We start from the raw sequence: 20,343 nt of genomic DNA on the forward strand, positions 1-20,343 counted from the left end.
CTCTCGCACAGCAAGCTAGTAAGGCATGCCTCGCAATATATAGATTCCTGCAGAAAAATAAAGAAATAACTGCATGACTTCTGATATTAGAAAAACATTGTTCAAGATTGGATTTTCACATGTATGGGTCGCACAGGATATCGGAGATATAAATATTTTCTTATCCTGTTTAAAACAGCGCCTCAAAGATATATCACTCCAAACCTGGCATCATGAGATAAACAGTTCAAGTTTCCTTACCCACTACGCTTCATTTAAGTCTTCACTGGAAAGAGAATCGTATATCACGAACATCAGGAACAAACAGCTAACAAGAGCCTATTTCAAATTTAGAGCTTCGCTAACAAACTTTAAGATAAACAAGCTAAGAAGCAATAAAGATACAACGGCGATCAACCCCATCTGTGAACTTCGTAAGCATAACCTCAATAAAGACGAGAGCCATGTAGTTTTTGTTTGTGATAAGTATATTCCAGCCAGGACTCAATATCTACAGAAGCTGCAGTCAGTATACAGAGGACCACTAACCATTCAGGCAATTTTCATATCACAAAACAGTAATGTACAATGTCTAACAGCTATCTATCCCAATGAAATAAATTCAAAGTAAGATCTAATTAATACTGTATTTGTCAACTGTATCATAGACCTTAGGGTCCAAATACTACTGAATAAACATTTATTCTGTTCGGTACATCTCTAAGCGATAGGGTAGGAGAGTTAAAATCAAACTGTCAACACTAGACTACATACTGGTGCTGGCGCTAACTGGTACTCAGCGTTAGGTAACCTTAGTGCAGTGTTAAAGAATGGTTGCTTCGTGAAAGGAGCGCCTGGCCAGCGATGAAAGAAGTTTTTCAATGTATTCTTTTTTATTTCTTCGAGAATGAGAGGTATGTTTTGGCAGTCATGTGTAACAGGGTGGAAGTATGAACAGTGAGTGAGTGAGTGAGTTGGCTACAAGCTGCTTTGAATATTATGCTGATAGCTTTATCACGAGCACATGAGCCATATTTGAGATGTTGACAGTTCCATGTGATTCGAGCCCACCCATCACTACAGCCTTTAAGAGAACACGTTACCATATAGCGGAATAATTCGTCTGGTGTCTGGAAGGTTTCTTGGTTCACGAATCGGAGACAATAGGTGTAATCGAAACAGTTCAATATACGTGATAAGGTATTCACACATAATCTCATTGGTTGTACAGGTACAGGTTTTATACTTTAAAAAATTAACCATTCTCTTATACCTGTACAATCAACGTTGTGTCATTACCTATCAGTGGTACCTACATAATATATAATCAAGGGTTGTTGATAAACAGGTGAATGTTGTAGGCCTGATAAAACAGACTGAACAATGTGTCAGTTAGTAGTGGCTGTACCTCTGTACAGTGACCAAAGGTAGTCATTCTGGCTTAGAAATTTCACAGGTGCTTAAACAGTAACGTGGTACATTCCAGAAGACGTCAGAAGAGAGAGTGAATTTGATTTTTGATTTGATTTTGTCAATATCACTTTAAAAGAAATTGCAAGAGAGCAATACCAAAACAGTCACATTTTATGAACTAATGGTATGGATATTTGTTTCTGTATAAAATTCAGGATATGACACTGAAGCCTTTATTTGAAAATGTATGAAACAGGAAAGTACTTACATATGTGGCGGGTTGAAAATATATAATGATTTACATATAATGTACCTCCCGGCCAGCCGTACCGTGCATACGTTTAACAGTAACCAAGAAGTATCGATTGGTATGACATTGTAAACGGTATACCCGTTCATCCGTCGGGTGCTTGTGGCAACTCTCACAGAGGGAAGGTTCTCCTAAGACCAGTCTCTGAAAATGGAGAAAATGGCTTTCTCTCTTCTGCTTGTATTTTATGCAACCTTTAGTCATACAGGTAGGAACCGAGTCATGTTTTGGTATACTCTTATTAACTTTATACGTGGCTTGTTAGATTGATTATTTGATTTGTTTGGCATAACCTATTTTTTGTTTATTACATATTCATATCATTTGCAGCCCATGTTTTGCTGCGTGTGTTGGTAATGTGCAATCAACGTGCTGAAATGTTTCAATGTTTATGTGATGTGAGGTGATATGGGGTTTAAGGGCGTACTTAAGATTATTTCGCTCATATGATGACCTGTGTGTATGTGTGGCTGCCTGTACTAGCCGTGACTAAAGCTCACTGAGATACCATACCGCAGTTAAGTATGAATACCCCCCACGATATACTGACTCCGAGCCGACCAGTCTTTGTTGTGCCAAAACAGGGACCAACAGACAGATATACTTTATTCAGAATTTAAGGCCTCATGGCCCAGAGTACATGCCAACAGCATCAATATGTTAATACCAGCACGGACCAAGTACCATGTATAAACGTTTTCGATACGACGCGGTCGGGATCGAACCCGCGACCTTTCGGTCTCCGGACGGACGCTTTAACAACTACACCACGGAGGAGGTTAAGATTCATATGTGGGATGCCTCGAGGTATCAGGATGTACTCTTCTAGCAATCAAAAAGAAATAAATGAGCATATATGAATCTCATATAATTTTGCACGTTTAAGTTAAGTATACCCGTGCAGATCTATACCTGTTAGAATTGTTTTTCACGCACACACGCACACACGCACACACGCGCACGCACACACACACACACGCACTCGACAGTTAGGTCTAGCAATGTATTGAAGTTTATCGTTATATTGGAGGATGCATCTTGGCAACATTTCTCGAAGTGTATATTGTCAAATTCTTGGTAAATATTCAACGATATTCCTAGTCTTCAAGTAATACTAAATATATGCTACAACTTATCGTTATATAAACGTACTCATACGGGAACTAAAAGCCGGGATACTGTTTTCACGAGTAAACAATCGTCAAACGCTACACACCTTAAACCATGGCATTCGTTGTTTTTTTTTCAGAGTATTGGGAGTAAAAGAATTCCCTTCCCTTTCATAGTGTATAACGAGGAATAAGGGTGTATTGGACTACAACTTTTGTAAGAAAAGAAAAGTGTGCAGCAAAGTTAAATCTCCTTACATATAAAATAAGCAAACAAAAGTACGAGCTCGGAAATGAATATAAACAGATATTTGTCAATGCAACTCTGTTCCATCATCCGTTGTATAACACACTTCCAAAAATAAGGGAAAAAATGAAAAAAACGCAGGAGTATGTGCGAATACTGTGAGAATTTTGTTTATTCATGAAACATGCTAATGCAATATTTTTTAAATGTTTGATATATGTTTGTTAATTGACGTAGTGCAGAGACGTTGCTTCACCCACCAACTGTTATTAGCATGGACGAAAATACCATGGAGAGGAAATATACTGTTCAAACTAAGTAGGGGATCTTCGGGAAAAATATTGAAGTAACCAAAATTGTGGTGAATATATTTTATTACTAATAGGTCGGGACAGTAATAGACAAGTCTAGAACTAGATGACCCAGTGAACAGCGGTCTCATGTATGCGCCATTTCCACAAACGGTATGAAGAGGTGAGAAGGGTCCATAAACTGAATTTGACGTATTTTACAGTTAAGTCAATAACGTGTGAAACCTCCGCGATTGGCCATACAAGCATGAACCCTCCTTGGCATACTCTTTATCAGCCGACCAAGCATGAATTGGGGTATGGCATTCCATTCCTCTTGCAGCGCTGCGCCCAGTTCTTGAACAGTAGCTGGTTGACGTTGACGCTGTCTCACACGTCTCCCGAGCATGTCCCAAACGTGTTCTATGGGGGAAAAGTCGGGGCTGAGAGCCGGCCAGGGCAGGGTAACGATGTTTTGCCTCTGCATGTAGTCGGTGACGATTCTGGCACGATGTGCTCGGGCGTTGTCATCTTGATAAACAAAATGTCGACCAGCAAAGGGGATAACAATGGCGTCAAGGATGTTGTCACGATAGTACTGGCCTGTGACTCTCCCTTGGACGATGTGAAGTGCTGTTCTGCCATTCACAGTGATTCCTCCCCACACCATAACAGAACCACCACCAAATCGGTCATGTTGATGAACGTTGGGGTTAGCGTAACGCTCATCCTGTCGCCGCCAGACCCGAGAACGCCTATCCCGGAAGTCTATAGTGAACATCGACTAATCAGAGAACATAACCCTTGCCCATTGACGATTTCCCCAGCGGCGATGTTGTTCACACCATTGACGTCTGTCTCTGATGTGTCTGGCCGTCAACGCTGGCGTAACGTGCGATCGACGAGCCCTAGTCCCACGTGCATGCAATCTGTTTCGAATCGTCTGCCATATAGTTGGAATACTGCGTAAAACTAAACTCATTGGCTCGCTCACTTTACACGTAAAGGAATCTGTTTCGAAGGATAAGTAACATTACGCAATGGCTCTCCTGCAATGAAATTTTATATTAAATATATTAAAATATTTACAGTACAATCGTGTCTCTTGTAGCCACCACTGTAAGTTCCATTCTTGTATCATTCAGATTCCATAAACATATATACTGTACGCAGCGGAAGCGCCAGACTGAGTTGTTCATCTGCTTGAGGGGCTGTGGGCTACCCCAATAGCTAAAGCGTCCGCCCGTCAAGCCAAAGAACCAGGTTCTACTCCCCTCATGGGTACAAAGCGTGAAGCACATTTCTGGTGTCCCCCGCCGTGATATTGCTGGAATATTGCTAAAAGCGGCGTAAAACCATAATCACTCACTTTCTTTCTTCTGTTTGAAGAGTGTAAATCTTTAGTCATAATTTCTGGACCCGTTCAGTAAGTTACACAAAGTTCAGTTCGAATTCTTCTGTCGAGCTGTGATAGGCTTAGGCTCGGAATATGTATCACAGCAGTGGGGATGCAATACACTTGATAAAAGAGGATGCCACGAGGAACGCATGATTACGAAACAAGATCGGAATCGGGATGAAAAATAGGTAACTAACAACAACATGATTCTTCAGTTGTGTAATATAAACGAAAACGCCAATGGAAATTCTAGAGAGGACCTTTTGTAACCAACGGAGGTTTTATATTCGTTACGCTTTGGACTGTAAATGATATTTGGCAGCTGCAAATGATCATTTTCATATGAATTTATATTGTTATTCTAAAGATTTCTGGTTTGATATCTATCATTAGTTCTAATGCCTTTTTATCTTTTCCCTTCTGCGTATTTGTCTACCGAGATGGGTTTATTGACATAACTTCGAAACTAAACAACATGGCAGTATTTGTAACCCAAGGATACTAAACCCTGGTAGTGGTCAATACATTCGATAAAAATACGGTGTTGCTCTAGAATAGTTCCATACTTCAGTTTCATCAATTTGTCGGAAGTGTTTTTAATGACATTTGATTGATTGTTATACATATCCTCGCTCAAGACCCGAGGGCATGTTCCCATAGAATGTACACACGAGACATATTTTTCCCAAACTATCATACTTAATTGCCTTTGAACACAAGCTCTACACATGTGTCGATGGACACCTTTCACTAGACGTGTAGACACATACCTTCTGGCCACGCGTCTGGCACTGGGTCTAAAGCAGTAGCATACCTAGAGCAGATTGGAGTCCTTGTAAATCAAGCCTTTGAAAAACATATACATGTGTATGTACTAAAATATGTATATCGTGTAGATCGATTTGCCTGGTACAGACCTTAATTATACCTCAGTATGGCTTGGTAACTCCCATGGACCTGTGCGCCATTATGAGTTTGGTTCAGAATTCACGTCACAATGTGTCCTACTTGTATCTTTAAAAATGTCAACATCTCCATTGACCATGTGTCCCATCGCTTCGTGAACCAACAAAATACTCAACAACCCATATGTCATCACCTCGTGAAACTGTGAAATCACCCATGGCTCATGTTTCCCATCCCTTGGTGATTATATAAACGCATGCACATCCATCATCATTTGCGTCTATTCATTGCTTGCACCTCTACAAGTTAATACCCTACTGTACTTTACAGAAAGCAGTATATAATGTTTGGACATTTGTCTGATCAATGTTTTGCCATAGCAAATTCATTGCATCTGGAAACGGGAAAAGCTTTTATTAAAGAAAGGTTTTACAAAGAAAGATTTTTAGAATAAAAATTGACGTTGATACCAGCATGGCTGTAATGTCGCATAAAGACATGGTAGTCAAGCATGAAAGAATGGTGGTCAACTGACCAGTGCTTCGTAGCCATGTATAGACCTTTGACGAACCATTCAGAGCTGTCATGAGGACAACGTGACTGTAACAGGATGTCCCTATCGAGTTCACTCTTCACGCCGAAGAACAGGGTTCGATTTCCCACACGGGCACGATGTGTGAAGCCTATTTCTGGTGTGTCCCGCTGATATTGCTGGAGTATTGCTTAAAGTGGCTACTCACTCAACCTCTCATGTTGTCTACAGCAACCTTCTTCTGCCATATCGCAAGACGTTGAGCACTCTTAGCGCTAGGATAGTCGTAAGTTAATGTTAACATATGGCACTAAGCGCTAAGAGACCATCGACAATCTATGTCTAGACGTTTAGCGCACGGGAGCGACTTGCTTAATTGATAAAAAAATCCGTAATTGCTAAAAAAATTGTATGTTTCTTTTCAATATTGATTATGGACAAGAATCTGGATCGTTGAGTCATCGATTTCAGGAGACGCACAGGATAATGAATACCACGGTAAATATAACACCCCGCATGCATCGTGTACTCGTGTTTCTATTAGAACACTTACATCGAATTTCATTTCTGCCATTACATAAAATGATGTAAAATGTTTGCACAATGTCTCATTTTGTCACCTTTGCTACTAATTCCGTTTGATGAACTTTCGGATATAGGCGTACTCTTGACTAGTGACCTATGTGGGCGTGGCCTAAAGCGAGACTTGTTTACCCGTGAAGATCCAGTTTAGAACTGATCTTCAGTAACTCATGCTTGTCGTAAGAGGCGACTAACGGCATCGGGTGGTCATTCTCGCTGATTTGGTTAACACATGTCATCGTATCTCATTTGCATGGACTGATGTTCATGTTGTCCATCACTGGATTGTCTGGTCCAGACTCGATTATTTACATACAGCTGGAATATTGCCGAGTGCAACGTAAAGCTATATCCACCAATGCTTAAACAACTGCAATCGTAATGGACTCCTGCTTGGTTTATTTATATCATTTTCGTGAAATGGGACAGCGATATAACGGAACAACAGTGACATAATGTTGCTACTGGTCTTTCCCGAAAAGGTCCAGAATATTAAAGACGCAGTTGCAAATGTTTCTGAGTACAAAAGGGGTAGACTGGTCATTAAAGCGTTCGATTAGAGTTCGATTCCACACGTGATTGCAATTTGTGAAGCCATATTGGTGTTCCCCGGCTGGGTATTGCTGGAACAATGCTAAAACGGCATAATACCATACTCACTCGTCTGTATTCCAGATACCAGGTACTTTAGATCCATGCAGTCTACACGAACTTAATCTTACTTTCCACATAAATGTCGCTTTCTGATTGGTTGATTGATTTCTGATTGATTATTTTCACTAAACAAGGAGTACATGGGAGTACTTTCTATATACCCCGCTGAGAATGCCGAACTAAGTTGGTACTTCACGGTAGTAATTCTTTATCTCGAATAACTTTGAATTACGCATGATGTACGGAAATTACCGACGTTTTGCGAATGCAAATCGATGGAAGGGTGATAACTCTGAATTTGTTTTACTTGTCTGCAAAATCAAATGGTGGCTACAAAAAGTTTGTGTTCGGGAGATAAAGACGTTGTTCAGTGGTCCCACGATGTTTGAACAAACATTGCGGGTACATCAATCCATAGGCCCCGATGGACGAGTGAACAACGTAAACTATTGTTAACAAAACTAACAGCAACACATATAATGAAATGTGTTGTCACGCTTATTACTATGACAGTTTGAAGGTGATTCAAATTAGCAACTCTCAATGAATTGTTTGCGCTTGATAAAAACGTGACAACTTATAAACCTAGGTTATCAAAATTAAGTTACCCATCTCAAACAGAATAGAACTGCAGGAATCGTCCAAGTATATATGTGTCTTTATTCGTTTTGAAAAAAATAACGATCTCTGATAAATATGTAACCTCGCCACTTGAAGTGCCCCTTAGGTTTTGTAATTAAACAAATATCTCATGTACTGTTTGAAGATATTGATAGTCATATTTTAGCATTGTTCTGTTTGGGAATAAAGCATTTCATTCAAGAGTGTTGTATGTGTGTGTTATTGATCTTATCTATTTGTTATATTTATTTTTCAAGGACCAAAATACAGTAGGTAAATAAACATTTTTAATAAATTGTTGCCTTTTCATAAAATTGATGTTCAGGTGAAAGATAATAACTGAACACTGATCAGTCACGCTTTGCTGATGTACTGGTCAATATCTGGTGTCCATTCACATTGACAGTGTGGGAAAATAGATAAACAATTTCAGTTGTTAAAAGCTATAAACAGCTGTACATTATTAAGTGATTAGCTGAGCTTAGTTTTACGCCGTTTTTAACAATATTCCAGCAATATCACTTGGAGGCACAAGAAATGGGTTTCACATACTGAACTCATGTGGGTAATCAAACCCGGGTCTTCGGCATGACGAGCTACGTATTCAGCATTACCGAATCATCACTACGCTCCCACTGGAACATTTTAATTATCATATCCCGCACATAAATGTTGTTTTCTGACTGGGAGAGCGTCCCTCTATTATTTTGAATGTCCTCCACTTTCAAGTGAGAACATTTTCTATGTACCCCGCTGTGAACTCATTTGATACTTCCTGGTAGAATTTTATGTTGAATAACATTGAATCACGTATGCTGTACGGAAATCACCGTTGTTTTGCGAATGCAAATCGATCGAAATCTGTTGTTCTTGTCTGCAAAATGTAGCGATGGCAACAAAAGGTATTGTGATTGTGCTTCAAATAGCGGTGTTCGGTAAGCTAAATACGTCGTTTACTGGTCCCTCTGGGCCGATGGCTTGATGTATCGTCGATGTATCGTCGATGTTCCTTGAACCTTCTGACCATCGGGCCTAAACACACAACGAGGGTACATCAACCCATGTTTCCCTAACAACTTATAATATCCTTCAAATTGACCTACTGAATATTTATCAGTTGTCCTTGTATTCTGAAAATTTTATGACTTTCTTATGGCACTTCTGATAAATTACAGTGTTGTCAACGCGTAGCATACGGTCGACTGGGGAATTCGCTTATACTTAAGACAAACAATACGTTGACGAAGACGAAGTGATAGTTGAGTTCACCAGTAGATTTCAAGCCCAACCCCAGGGTGTCTCTTCCGAACGGCATTATCCTGCTCGCGGTCGTCCCCACACAGACAGTCGGAATACCAGCCTTCACCAAATATTGTGAACATCTATACATATACATGTTTTACAAGAATGGAAGGACAAAGACTCAACAGTAAATAGATAGAGAAACAATATCACTTCGTTGTACAGTTGATGTGATGACAGGCACAGCCATGTGGATGACCAGTAAAGGCCATAAATGTCTTATACAGTAATTAATGGAAGTGACAAAGAGGAACATGGTGGCGGACAAGACAATGTACACTGCGGCAGGGATAAAGATTAAGAATGCAGATTAAATAATAACAAATATATCATAAGGTTTGGTTGCATTTATAGGTTTTTTTGTTTTTGGAAATAGTTGGACGATGGTTGTCCTGTTACAATATTCTCAGTTCTGAAATGGAAATGGTCATCTTTAAAACTAAACAGTTTGGTGAAATGGTTCACAATTAACTATCGTGCTGTTGGTGGGTATGAGGTGGGAATTATTTGTTTAAGAGATGCATTGCTATGGAAATTTACCCGTGAAGATCCGGGTTAGAATTGAATTTCAGTAACCCAGGGGCGACTAGGGGATCGGGCTCGCTGACCTGGCTCGCTGACCTGGTTGACACATGTCATGGTATCCCAATTGCGTAGATCGATGCTCATGATGTTGATCACTGGGCTGTCTGGATCAGACTTGATGATTTACAATCCGTCGTCATATAGTTGGAATAGTGATGTGCGGCGTGAAACAAAAACTCACTCACTGAATCACTATTCTTGAAATTACTTTGCGTCATCGTATCCTAGCTGACTAGATCGATGTTCATTCTTTTGATTCCTGGATTGTCTGGTCCAGATCATATTCAGGCCGCCGTCATGTGTGTGTGTGTGTGTGTGTGGGGGGGGGGGGGGGGGGGGGGGGGGGGGGGGATATTGCTGAGAGGGGCGGAAAACTCGCAATTATGGAAATTATAATTTGCGCAGACCTTGATTAGACTCCTCATATGGGACACATTCCACACCCAATAAAGTAATCTGTTCAAAAAAGGTGCACCACTGTCTGAAAATGTCAGTATGTTTTTGTATGATCAGCCATTTATGCTCGAAATTTATTTGTCCCGTGTTAAGTGAAATGGATATATTGAAGGTGTGAAGTACATATCCCTCTTTAAAGATCTGATGCCAAAACAGTTCAGCAGGCTGAAGGTTAATATAATAATTTAAAACGTGTGGAATGCACTTGAATAAAGCAATAAAACATTAAATGGTAAGCATGACAACACGTCTCTCCTCCAACCCCGCAGAAAGATCCTGGACTGTGTAAAACAATTAGCCCTCTCTCGGTATAGTGAAACATGTTGTACGCATGGGCCGGTCTCTCTGGAAATAAACCTATTGACTGCGACCTGGCGCGGAATCTTTATCAATTACATACATTTCCTGAAAGTATCATAACGTATTGTATCCGAAAATTGAAAAATTGGTACTTGTCACGGCAACAAAAATGCCGCATCCATTATATGTTGGGGTTGATTACAGCTTTTCAAAACATACAGCAAAACACTGTTCTCACTCACTCACTTACTCTTTCATGTTTCTTGTTTTCATGTTAGAATTGGTTATCGAACCAACTGAAAGTGTAACCTGGGCGTTAGAACGATGTTTGGAACATTTTGTTTCCGATAACCCTTTGTTTTTCTCTTCAAATTCAAAATGTGGATCAGCCTGTAACAAATGTACAGATACGTAGGGTGCAACTTTACACATATAGAAACACAGTGTAAATATGCACACGCGAATACTTGCGTGCACATTTGCATACATGACTAAAGAGGTTGTAACTCTCCATACGTCAACCCAAAAGAAGCGAAAGAGCCGAGGGAGCTATAGTTTTAGAAGATCAGACGCAACGATCTACAAGATTTTGATTAAAACATGACATTTAAATTAAAAATTCCAATCTCCATTTTCCCAGCACTGAAATTTCACTTAATCAAAACTATTTTGATGTGTAGCAAATCCTGGGGAGAGATCAGTGAGTATGACTTTTCGCCGCTTTTATATCACGGCGGGGGACACCATAAGGGGTTTTTACACATGTACCCATGTGGGGTATCAAACCTGAGACTTTAGGGTGGCTGGCGGACGCTTTACAAAACACACGCGCGCGCACACACGCACACGAACACGCACACGCACTAGCAAGTGCATTTGTGCTGACACGTCATTTCTATCATATCAATTGTTTACGCCCCTGGTTGATGAGGCATGAGAGTAAGGATCGTCATAGCGTTGAGACTGGCTTGTAGAACCCGATTCGCGTTGTGATAAGGGTATGTTCTCGATCTAGGAGAACAGTTTGACTGCCATTTTCAGTGAATCTCGTTTGTACTCGTAACACTTGTGTATCTCCAGCAACTCTTATGGTCGCCCCCAAAGGTCTCTGTGGGATCAAACATGCATAAAATATACACTAGATATAAACAGCTCCAATGTAATCTTTTGGGAATATACCCGTGAAGATTAGAGTTGGTTTTCAGCAACCCATGCTTGTGGTAAAAGGCAACTAACGGGATCGGGTCGCTATTCTCGCTGACGTGGCTGACACATCCCAACTGCGTAGATCTATGCTTGTACTGAATTGTCTGGTCCAGACTCGATTATTTACACGCCGTCACCATAAAGCAGGAATATTAGTGAGTGTGGCGTAAAACTGAACTCACTCACTCACTCAGTTTGGGGAATTTCCGATCCTGTAACAGACATGTCATTGGCCTGGATTGTCCTTCTGTCCTACTGTTTGTTGTTACATCTGCCTTGTACATTCGAACGTTCTGGCAGCATGACTGTTCCAAGTCCCTATCTGCGACATTCAACTGACTCGGTCTAGTTCAGTTGTTGACAACCGTGGCTATTTCATGTGTGTCTTCTACAGGTGTTCCACTAACAATCTGAATGTGTGTCTTCTACGGGTGTTCCACTAACAATCTGAATGTATGTCTTCTACAGGTGTTCCACTCACAATCTGAATGTATGTCTTCTACAAGTGTTCCACTCACAATCTGAATGTGTGTCTTATACAGGTGTTCCACTAACAATCTGAATGTGTTAAATACTGTAGGCGCATGATATCAGTGTTCAATTCAACAAATTTCATGATTTTCAAAATACACCGAGGGAAACAAATAAGGGAACATAATTTCATGGAAGTGTTCCTTGACATGTTCTCCGATTTCCTCCAACAGCACTATTCAACGCTTGGGGCAGGGGCAGTTAGCCTAGATCCAAATCAAACGGTCAAGTGATGGCTCAGAAACGCACTGATTTCGATAAAACCGAACACGACGTTAATTTTGACCGATGCATGTCGTTCGAGGTAAGGGGATCGGGTGGTCAGGCTTGCTAACCTAGTTGACACATGTGCCCTTTGCGTAGATCGATGTTTGTGCTGATATCACTGGATTGTCTGGTCTGTTATTTTCAGAGCGATCCCATATAGTTAGAAGTACTGAGTACGACGTTACTCAACAAGGAAACAAAACTAGACCTTGTCATTAATGTCATCATGTGTCGAATTCAAGGTCGACCAAGGGGTGGGGTACCCTAGTGATTAAGGGGTTCGCTCGTCACGCTGAAGACCCTGGGTTCGATTCCTGACATGGATTCAATGTGTGAAGCCCGTTTCGGGTGTCCGCCACCGTGATGCTGGAATATTGCTAAACTCACTCAGTCACTCACACACTCACTCACTGCTGTGTGGAAGCGGAGATATTCTGCTGTTAAGCAAAAAACTCATTAGAGTAGTTTAGGTGTAATTTATTGGTCCATACATTTCTTTTAGTAGCTGGCCGTATAATCACACGATATATTGTTGATCAACTTCATGATTTATATTGTGTAATACATAACGCGGCATCCTCGGGTCTCGTTAGCTTAGATGGTCTAGAGTTTTGCTTATTTAATCGACTTATGTTGCTCTATTTGATGTCTAAAAGCACGAAATCTACAAACGAATAGAAAGATTCAAATATTTTTCATAGTGCAAAAGAGCCTAATTGAAATGCATTGTACATTTCTACACTGACCCAAAAAAGAAACGCATAGCTGAAATCTCTTTGTAAAGTGCTGAAAGTAGATTTTTTCGGAAAATATGGAATGGAATGACAATTAATGTAAATATTAAGTGTTTTTATAGTCAATACAACCAAAACAGACAAACAAACACAACCTCTGGTGATTATTCGCCACACCACAGCACCTTGAAAACGCTTTGTATAATCTGCACGTGGGAAAATCTGAAAGCATTATGCACGTGCAAATGCAGGATCTCAATCTTGATTATGATGGCTATAAAAGGGGACAGGTCCTGTTGCGATTCATTCTTCGAATTTCTTTCTATGCGACGCGAAAAATGCCAAGGTTAAATGAAGAAAAGAGAAATAGAGCCATTGGACGTCTGGAAGCTGGGGAAAGTCAGTCATCAGTTGCCAGACGTCTGAATGTGAGGCAGAGCACGATTTCCCGTCTCTGGCAACGATACACGCAACACAACTCGACCAGAGACCGTCCAAGGAGTGGGAGACCAAGGGTGACAACTCCAGCACAAGACCGCTACATCCGGGTGCTTCATCTGCGTAATCGGGCCGTCACTGCTACGTATACCGCTGATCACGTTCCTGGGCTGCGTAGAGTCTCTCCACAAACCATCAGGAATCGCCTAAGAGAGCATGGAATTCGACCTATGCGACCTCATGCAGGACCTGTTCTGCATCCCCATCACCGTCGTGCACGTCTTCAGTGGTGCAGGAACGCTCGGGCATGGAACCTCTTGAATTGGAGGAGGATCTGGTTCAGCGATGAGTCACGTTTTCTGCTGTACAGACATGATGGAAGGATGCGTGTTTACAGACGTCGAAATGAGAGATATGCTCGACAGTGCGTTCGTGAGGGCAACAGACACGGTGTTGGAGGTGTAATGATGTGGGGAGGCATATCTATGAACGGCAGGACACAGTTGGTGCATGTGCAAGGGAATCTCAATGCTGTACGCTACCGGGATGAAATTCTGAACCGTCATGTTGTTCCTACAATTGACGCTAGAAGGGAAATTTTCCAGCACGACAATGCAAGACCGCACACAGCACGCATTACCACGGATTTCCTTGCCAACAACAACATTACAGTTCTTCCATGGCCCTCAAAATCGCCGGATTTGAACCCAATTGAACATTTATGGGACCAATTGGGTAAACGGTTACGACGTCGACAGCCGCAGCCACAGACACGTCTACAGTTGGTGAATGCGTTGCGAGATGAGTGGAGAAGAATCCCACAAAGGCGGATACGACGTCTTATACAGTCAATGCCCAGGCGATGCAGAGCAGTAATTGATGCCCGTGGTGGTCACACCAGATACTGACTCTCTCACTATGCCATGGAAAATAGAGACGCTTAATACCACTGTGAATGATTGTATATGTCTTGACACACATTTGTTAATACCCGTGTGAATTATCATTGCTCAAGTTCCATTACTTTTTGTGCAATTTAAGTTAATAAATCATCTCTCATAACATTGGATTTTCACCTATGCGTTTCTTTTTTGGGCCAGTGTAAATACATTCAACTCAGCATAATGTATCACCGAGTTACAGTTACTTCTTCAGATTAGCCTAGCAAACAACAATTAACTGAACTGTGATCCATGTATCACCAGTCGTTTCTTCTATCTTAGTGTCTGTTTTGTATCCTATACTTCTTTTCCGCTTTGAGCATGTCATGCATGAAAATAGCGCATTACAAGCATTCTATTATTCCTTCAGTTGATTATTCGTTATTAGCTCATATAACTTTCTGCACTTTTTTAGAAACCCGTAAAGATTCGGGTTAGAACTGATCTTTAGTAACCCATTCTTGTCGTAAGAGGCGACTAAAGAGTCGACTCGGACAGTCAGGCTGGCGGACTGGTTATGTCATCGTATCCCAAATGCTGTTAATCACTGGGTTGTCTGGTCCAGACACGATTATTTACAGACCGCCACTCACTCACTCAGTCCCTGTCATGAAAAGTAATTTGCGCAAATTTGATTAAACTCATTATCCACCCCAATAAAGTAATTCTGTTTAAGAAATTTTACAAAATCTGAGCTCGCCTTTCGGGTTTACATCTTTGTGTGAAAATGTCAGTATGTTTTATATAATCAGCCATTTATGCGTGGAATTCATTCCTCCCGTGTTAAGTGAAATGGATGAACTGAAAGTATGTAGACGTCGGTGCAGCAAAGGAAGATAACACTATATGGATGACAAACTGTGAGACCAACGTTTCAGAGTAGGTTCTCAGTGCTTGATAACGGTGTTAGATTAAAACCCCGAAACGTCTCTTCCAATGTAATAAAGACATTTGTTCACCATACTGTGTTATCCTTCCTTACTACCAGTCATGTATCAACTCCAGTATTGAAAGAACACCCAGAAATTAAAATCCATATTCGAAATGTCATGTCTGAAGATCACCGTGTTTTATGTTACAGGTGCACAAAATTCTTCTGGTTACGAATTTATCGTCACTTTCATGGATACATATCGTATTAGAGATCCTTTAGGCAAGGAGATACTACTGGCGTCGACGCTACCGCATGACGTCACCGTTAACGTCACATTCAAAGACAACATAGGCGAGGGCGTCACCAATATGAGTGTGACAATCCCCAGTGATGGACAGTATAGAATCTCACTACCACATAACATCGTAACGGAGGGAACAGGAAAATCAAAAAAGAATATACACATGCTTGGAGATGGTCCTTTTTCTGTATTTGCAATCAATATGGAAGACCCTTCAACCGACGGCTACCTTGCCCTTCCCGTCAACTCCCTCGGGATGGACTACTACGCTGTGACCTATGGCATTTGCAAGCATGGGTGTCAGTTTGCTGTGACATCAGGCTCTGAACCAACCAATGTCCACATAGAACTCCCATCTCTTGAAAGTGAATTCCCCGTATATTTCGACGGTGTTCTCGTGGATATCAGAGGATCAGTCGCTGTCACCCTTGGTAGTTATGAAACTTTTCAACTAAAAACTAGTCACGATCTCACAGGCTCTTACATACACGCAGACAAACCTGTTGTATTTTACAGTGGAAATTCGAAGACAGGGTACCCTGATCAATGTTGCAGTGAACACCTGGTAGAACAGATTCCTTCTGTTCAAACATGGGGACAGACGTTCCTTACACCAGTCACTCCTGGACGCCAAAACTTTCTCATCGACTTCTACAGAATCATCACCAGCGCACCCAACACCACAGTAACCTTGCCGAGTGGTACAATATTCCTGGAGAATGAAGGCAGCTTTGCTGAATTTAACCTCAGTTCCGAATTAATGTGCTCGGTGTCGGCAGATGAACCGGTATTGCTGGTGAAGTTTGTTGTCGGGGATCACCGGAAAAGTCCTACAGATCCCTGCATGATGCTAGTCATTCCTGTAGAACAGTGGATAACTGAGACGGTCGCGACACTCCATGAGAGATATGACGTCAATTATGTCGTCATCACAGGCACTTCTGATCTCAGAGAAACCTTGACCCTGAATGGACAAGCCATGCCAGAGGAGACAGTATGGCTGTACCACAATGAATCTGGTCTTCTCGGGGCGTATCTCTTACTGACCAATGAAACAAATGTCATTAGGGTCAGCGGTTTGACGACCTTCTCTGCCTATTTAATGAGTGGACGACACATAGAAAGTTACTGCATGCCTGTAGGAATGAGACTGCTTCCCATCAATACGGTAATGCTTTGTTTCTGGTTTCTGGCCAAATCACACGAGCATTCACTTACGGTTTGATAATTTTCTTTTGAAAATGTAAATATTCTTTCGACAACTTATGTTGTCATAACTGTAAAAAAAACAACTGTTAAAAATACAACATCTTTACTTCATGTTAACTAAACTGACGGGCAAGTCGGAATCACTGACATTACAAACGTTGCCATACACTTGTTCTTAAAATTCACTGTCCTTTTTCGCTTTGTAATATCAATGATTTCGACTTGGTGTCGTTTCCTTTGCCCGTTAGTTTAAATTTGATAAGATTTATTCTGTTAAAATATTAATTCGTGTGAAATCATTCTAAAACATCATTGGTCCTGAGGGCATTTGTTTCCAGTTAAATTTCCAGCTAATACAATCAGACACGAACCAACAATTGGTACCACATAATGATCTTGTTATTAATAGACGTCCAGTAAGTTTCCATGAACAGGGTATTTATTCCAGTGGGTGTTTTTGACGAATCCATTCTCCCCAACAGAAATGGACCAGGACTATTCCACCCGCTTACAACCCGTGTCTTGGACTCTACAACGAATCTCATTGGCAGGATAAGTACTCAAAACTCACCACTGAATCAATAACGACGACAGGTCAGGAATGTCCAACAAATGCCGACACAACAGGTACATCTACACTGAAAACAACATCAACTTCGACTTTGAAGACCTCGACCTCAACACAAGTGTCAACGGAGCAATTGCAGGTGGTGCTTGCAAGAATAGAGAAGGAGCTTCGACTGTACCCTCCTGGCACTTCCGCTTTTCGCCGGAACATGCGCAGTTACACTGTGAATGATTACGTCAGCGAAGTTATGGGATGGGTTGCAGTGGGGATATTATGCTTGATATTTTTTGTGTTTTTGTGTATCGACCGAGAAAGACTTGTGAGAGACCTTTTTGGCGGAGTTCAGCCAGATGACTCAAGGGTGTGAGGTACACAGGAAATAGGGCACATAAGTACATATAACTACCCCCTCGGGAATTCAAGATCGACAGACTGACCAAACATATAAAACATTTGGACTTGAGATATGTATCCACTATGTTTTCTATAACAATTAAAAGTTTTAGACAAAACAACACCAACTGTAGCGTAAGTGAAAACATGTGAAAAAGTGATTTCGCGAACGTCTTCTCTGACATTGAGAAGTCTATTTCTCTGTGGACATAAATGGATAGAATGTGAAAATACGTCAGTATTCACATGTAATCAGATCACTCACTTGCTTATCTATGGAACAAGTATTTGTTATATTTCAGTATCGCACAGCCTCTGCTATGGACCCTTAGTCCGAAACCTGAATGTGAAGTGAAACTTTGTTTTTGTAATGTTGAGTACACCAGTTAACTTTCAAAAAGAATACTTTGATAAAAAAAATAGTATTTATTACATACATGGAACCCATTAACATTTAAGCGTATTTTTGTACATTTCGTGTGTTAAAACAAACAGCAAAGACATGTGTTGTAATTAACAAAGGCAAACAAACAAACAAACAAACAAATAAATAAATAAATAAAGGTATTTCAGTGGCATTGCAAACAGGGTAAATATCCAGGGACCCGACCACAAAGCGTTCGTAACTTTACGCCATGCCGTAACTGCTTCATCACAGGTTTACAAATGTCATAGTGCTACGAACGTTTTATGGATCTGGATAGGAACTCAAAAGGCGTAGCGCTACGCTACATTCGTAAGACTATGGTAATCTTTAGAGTTATGACAGATCGCAAGAATACGAACGTTTGTGGATCGGAACCCAGGGTAAGAATGATTTCCACACAGCTGCTCTTTACCCTGCATGCATGAAACTGGAAACCGTATAAGCCTGGACCTAGAGTTTCGAAGCTGTCTTAGCGATAGTATAGCCGTAAGTTAATGTTAAGATATGAAAAGAGAGTCCTTATTCACGAAACGTTCGAATCCCTTCTTAACTTTGATCGCAGCCAATGTGTTAAGAATAGGCTTATGAAGTGCGTAGGAACTACGAACGTTTCGAGAATAGCTAGCTTTGATTTTCGAAGCTCTCTTAGCCTAGTAGTACGTCGTAAGTGCCATACTTTAACATTAACATACGAATGTCTTACCGCTACGAGAGCTTCGAAAATCTAGGCCCTGGTCCTTTGAGACTCAAACTGACATCATCCAAGGTGTGTGCTTCGCCAGTTTTCCTTAAAGAGAAAAAGCAACGGTAATGACTGATTGTTTGACCAGGTAATAACTGAAACACACAAGCTTTAAAAGTGAAGAAGGGGAAGTTGCTGAAAATAACTATTCGATTCATGACTTGAATATATTTTGATTGGAAGATTCGTTTAATTCGACTTTCATATGTCAATAATAGTGACAAAACCCTTGTTCATATATACATTCATCATTTCAACTATTTTTCTCAGTACATATCTGATGACATTTGCTGTTTTGTCAAATGTTCCAGCCACAAATATACTTTAAGCTTGTTGTCATTTCATCATGCATTGTTGAGCTATGAATCGCTTATCATTGAATAAAATTATGTCGCTGGATCGTAGGTTTTCTGACGTCATACGTTTTCGGACAGCATTGCTCAGGAAGTAGGAATTGTGAACTCTTGACATCCAGAGAGACATTGTGAACTCTCCACATCCAGAGAGACATTGTGAACTCTTGACATCCAGAGAGACATTGTGAACTCTTCACATCAGAGAGACATGGTGAACTCCTGACATCTAGAGACATTGCGTGCTCTTAACATCCAGAGAGACATTATGAACTCTTAACATCCAGAGAGACATTATGAACTCTTAACATCCAGAGAGACATTGTGAACTCTTCACATCCGGAGAGACATTGTGAACTCTTAACATTCAGAGAGACATTGTGAACTCTTGACATACAGAGTCTTATATTATCTTTGAAACGTTAATGGCATGTTTTAGCATTGTGCATGCTATGGACAAGACAACAACGAATGTTCTTCAGTGTCCGAAAGCCCTTAAGACGAAGATGTTTCTAAAAACCCAAGATCTGTCGGTTTCCCTGTCCACCTGTCCAGTAGAGGATATTGACCTGTTGCCATTGTGTAGTACATCCTCGAAGTGTATTGCTGCATTGTCCTCTGTATTAAGGCAGTGTTGATCATATAATTAATTATTTACAGAACATAGTAACACA

At 40.8% G+C, this 20,343-nt stretch overlaps 1 protein-coding gene across 1 annotated transcript; it reads left to right on the forward strand.

Moving 5' to 3' along the window:
• Nucleotides 1-1,772: 1,772 nt before the first annotated feature.
• LOC137298002 (IgGFc-binding protein-like) lies at nucleotides 1,773-18,710 on the forward strand. Its single transcript, XM_067830022.1, has 3 exons — nucleotides 1,773-1,910; nucleotides 15,884-17,145; nucleotides 17,669-18,710. The coding sequence occupies exons 1-3, from the start codon at nucleotides 1,853-1,855 to the stop codon at nucleotides 18,119-18,121; spliced, it is 1,773 nt and encodes a 590-aa protein (XP_067686123.1). The 5' UTR covers nucleotides 1,773-1,852; the 3' UTR covers nucleotides 18,122-18,710.
• Nucleotides 18,711-20,343: the final 1,633 nt, after the last annotated feature.

The sequence above is a fragment of the Haliotis asinina genome, chromosome 10, assembly GCF_037392515.1.
Source record: "Haliotis asinina isolate JCU_RB_2024 chromosome 10, JCU_Hal_asi_v2, whole genome shotgun sequence".
Lineage (NCBI taxonomy): Eukaryota > Metazoa > Mollusca > Gastropoda > Lepetellida > Haliotidae > Haliotis > Haliotis asinina.

What these genes read in the sequence shown, in the direction of transcription:
- LOC137298002 (XM_067830022.1), top strand. Translation starts at nt 1,853, where the DNA reads ATGGAGAAAATGGCTTTCTCTCTTCTGCTTGTATTTTATGCAACCTTT. An exon ending in TGCAACCTTTAGTCATACAG is followed by an intron (nt 1,911 to 15,883) that starts GTAGGAACCGAG and finishes TTTATGTTACAG; the next exon opens with GTGCACAAAATTCTTCTGGT. An exon ending in GACTGCTTCCCATCAATACG is followed by an intron (nt 17,146 to 17,668) that starts GTAATGCTTTGT and finishes TCTCCCCAACAG; the next exon opens with AAATGGACCAGGACTATTCC.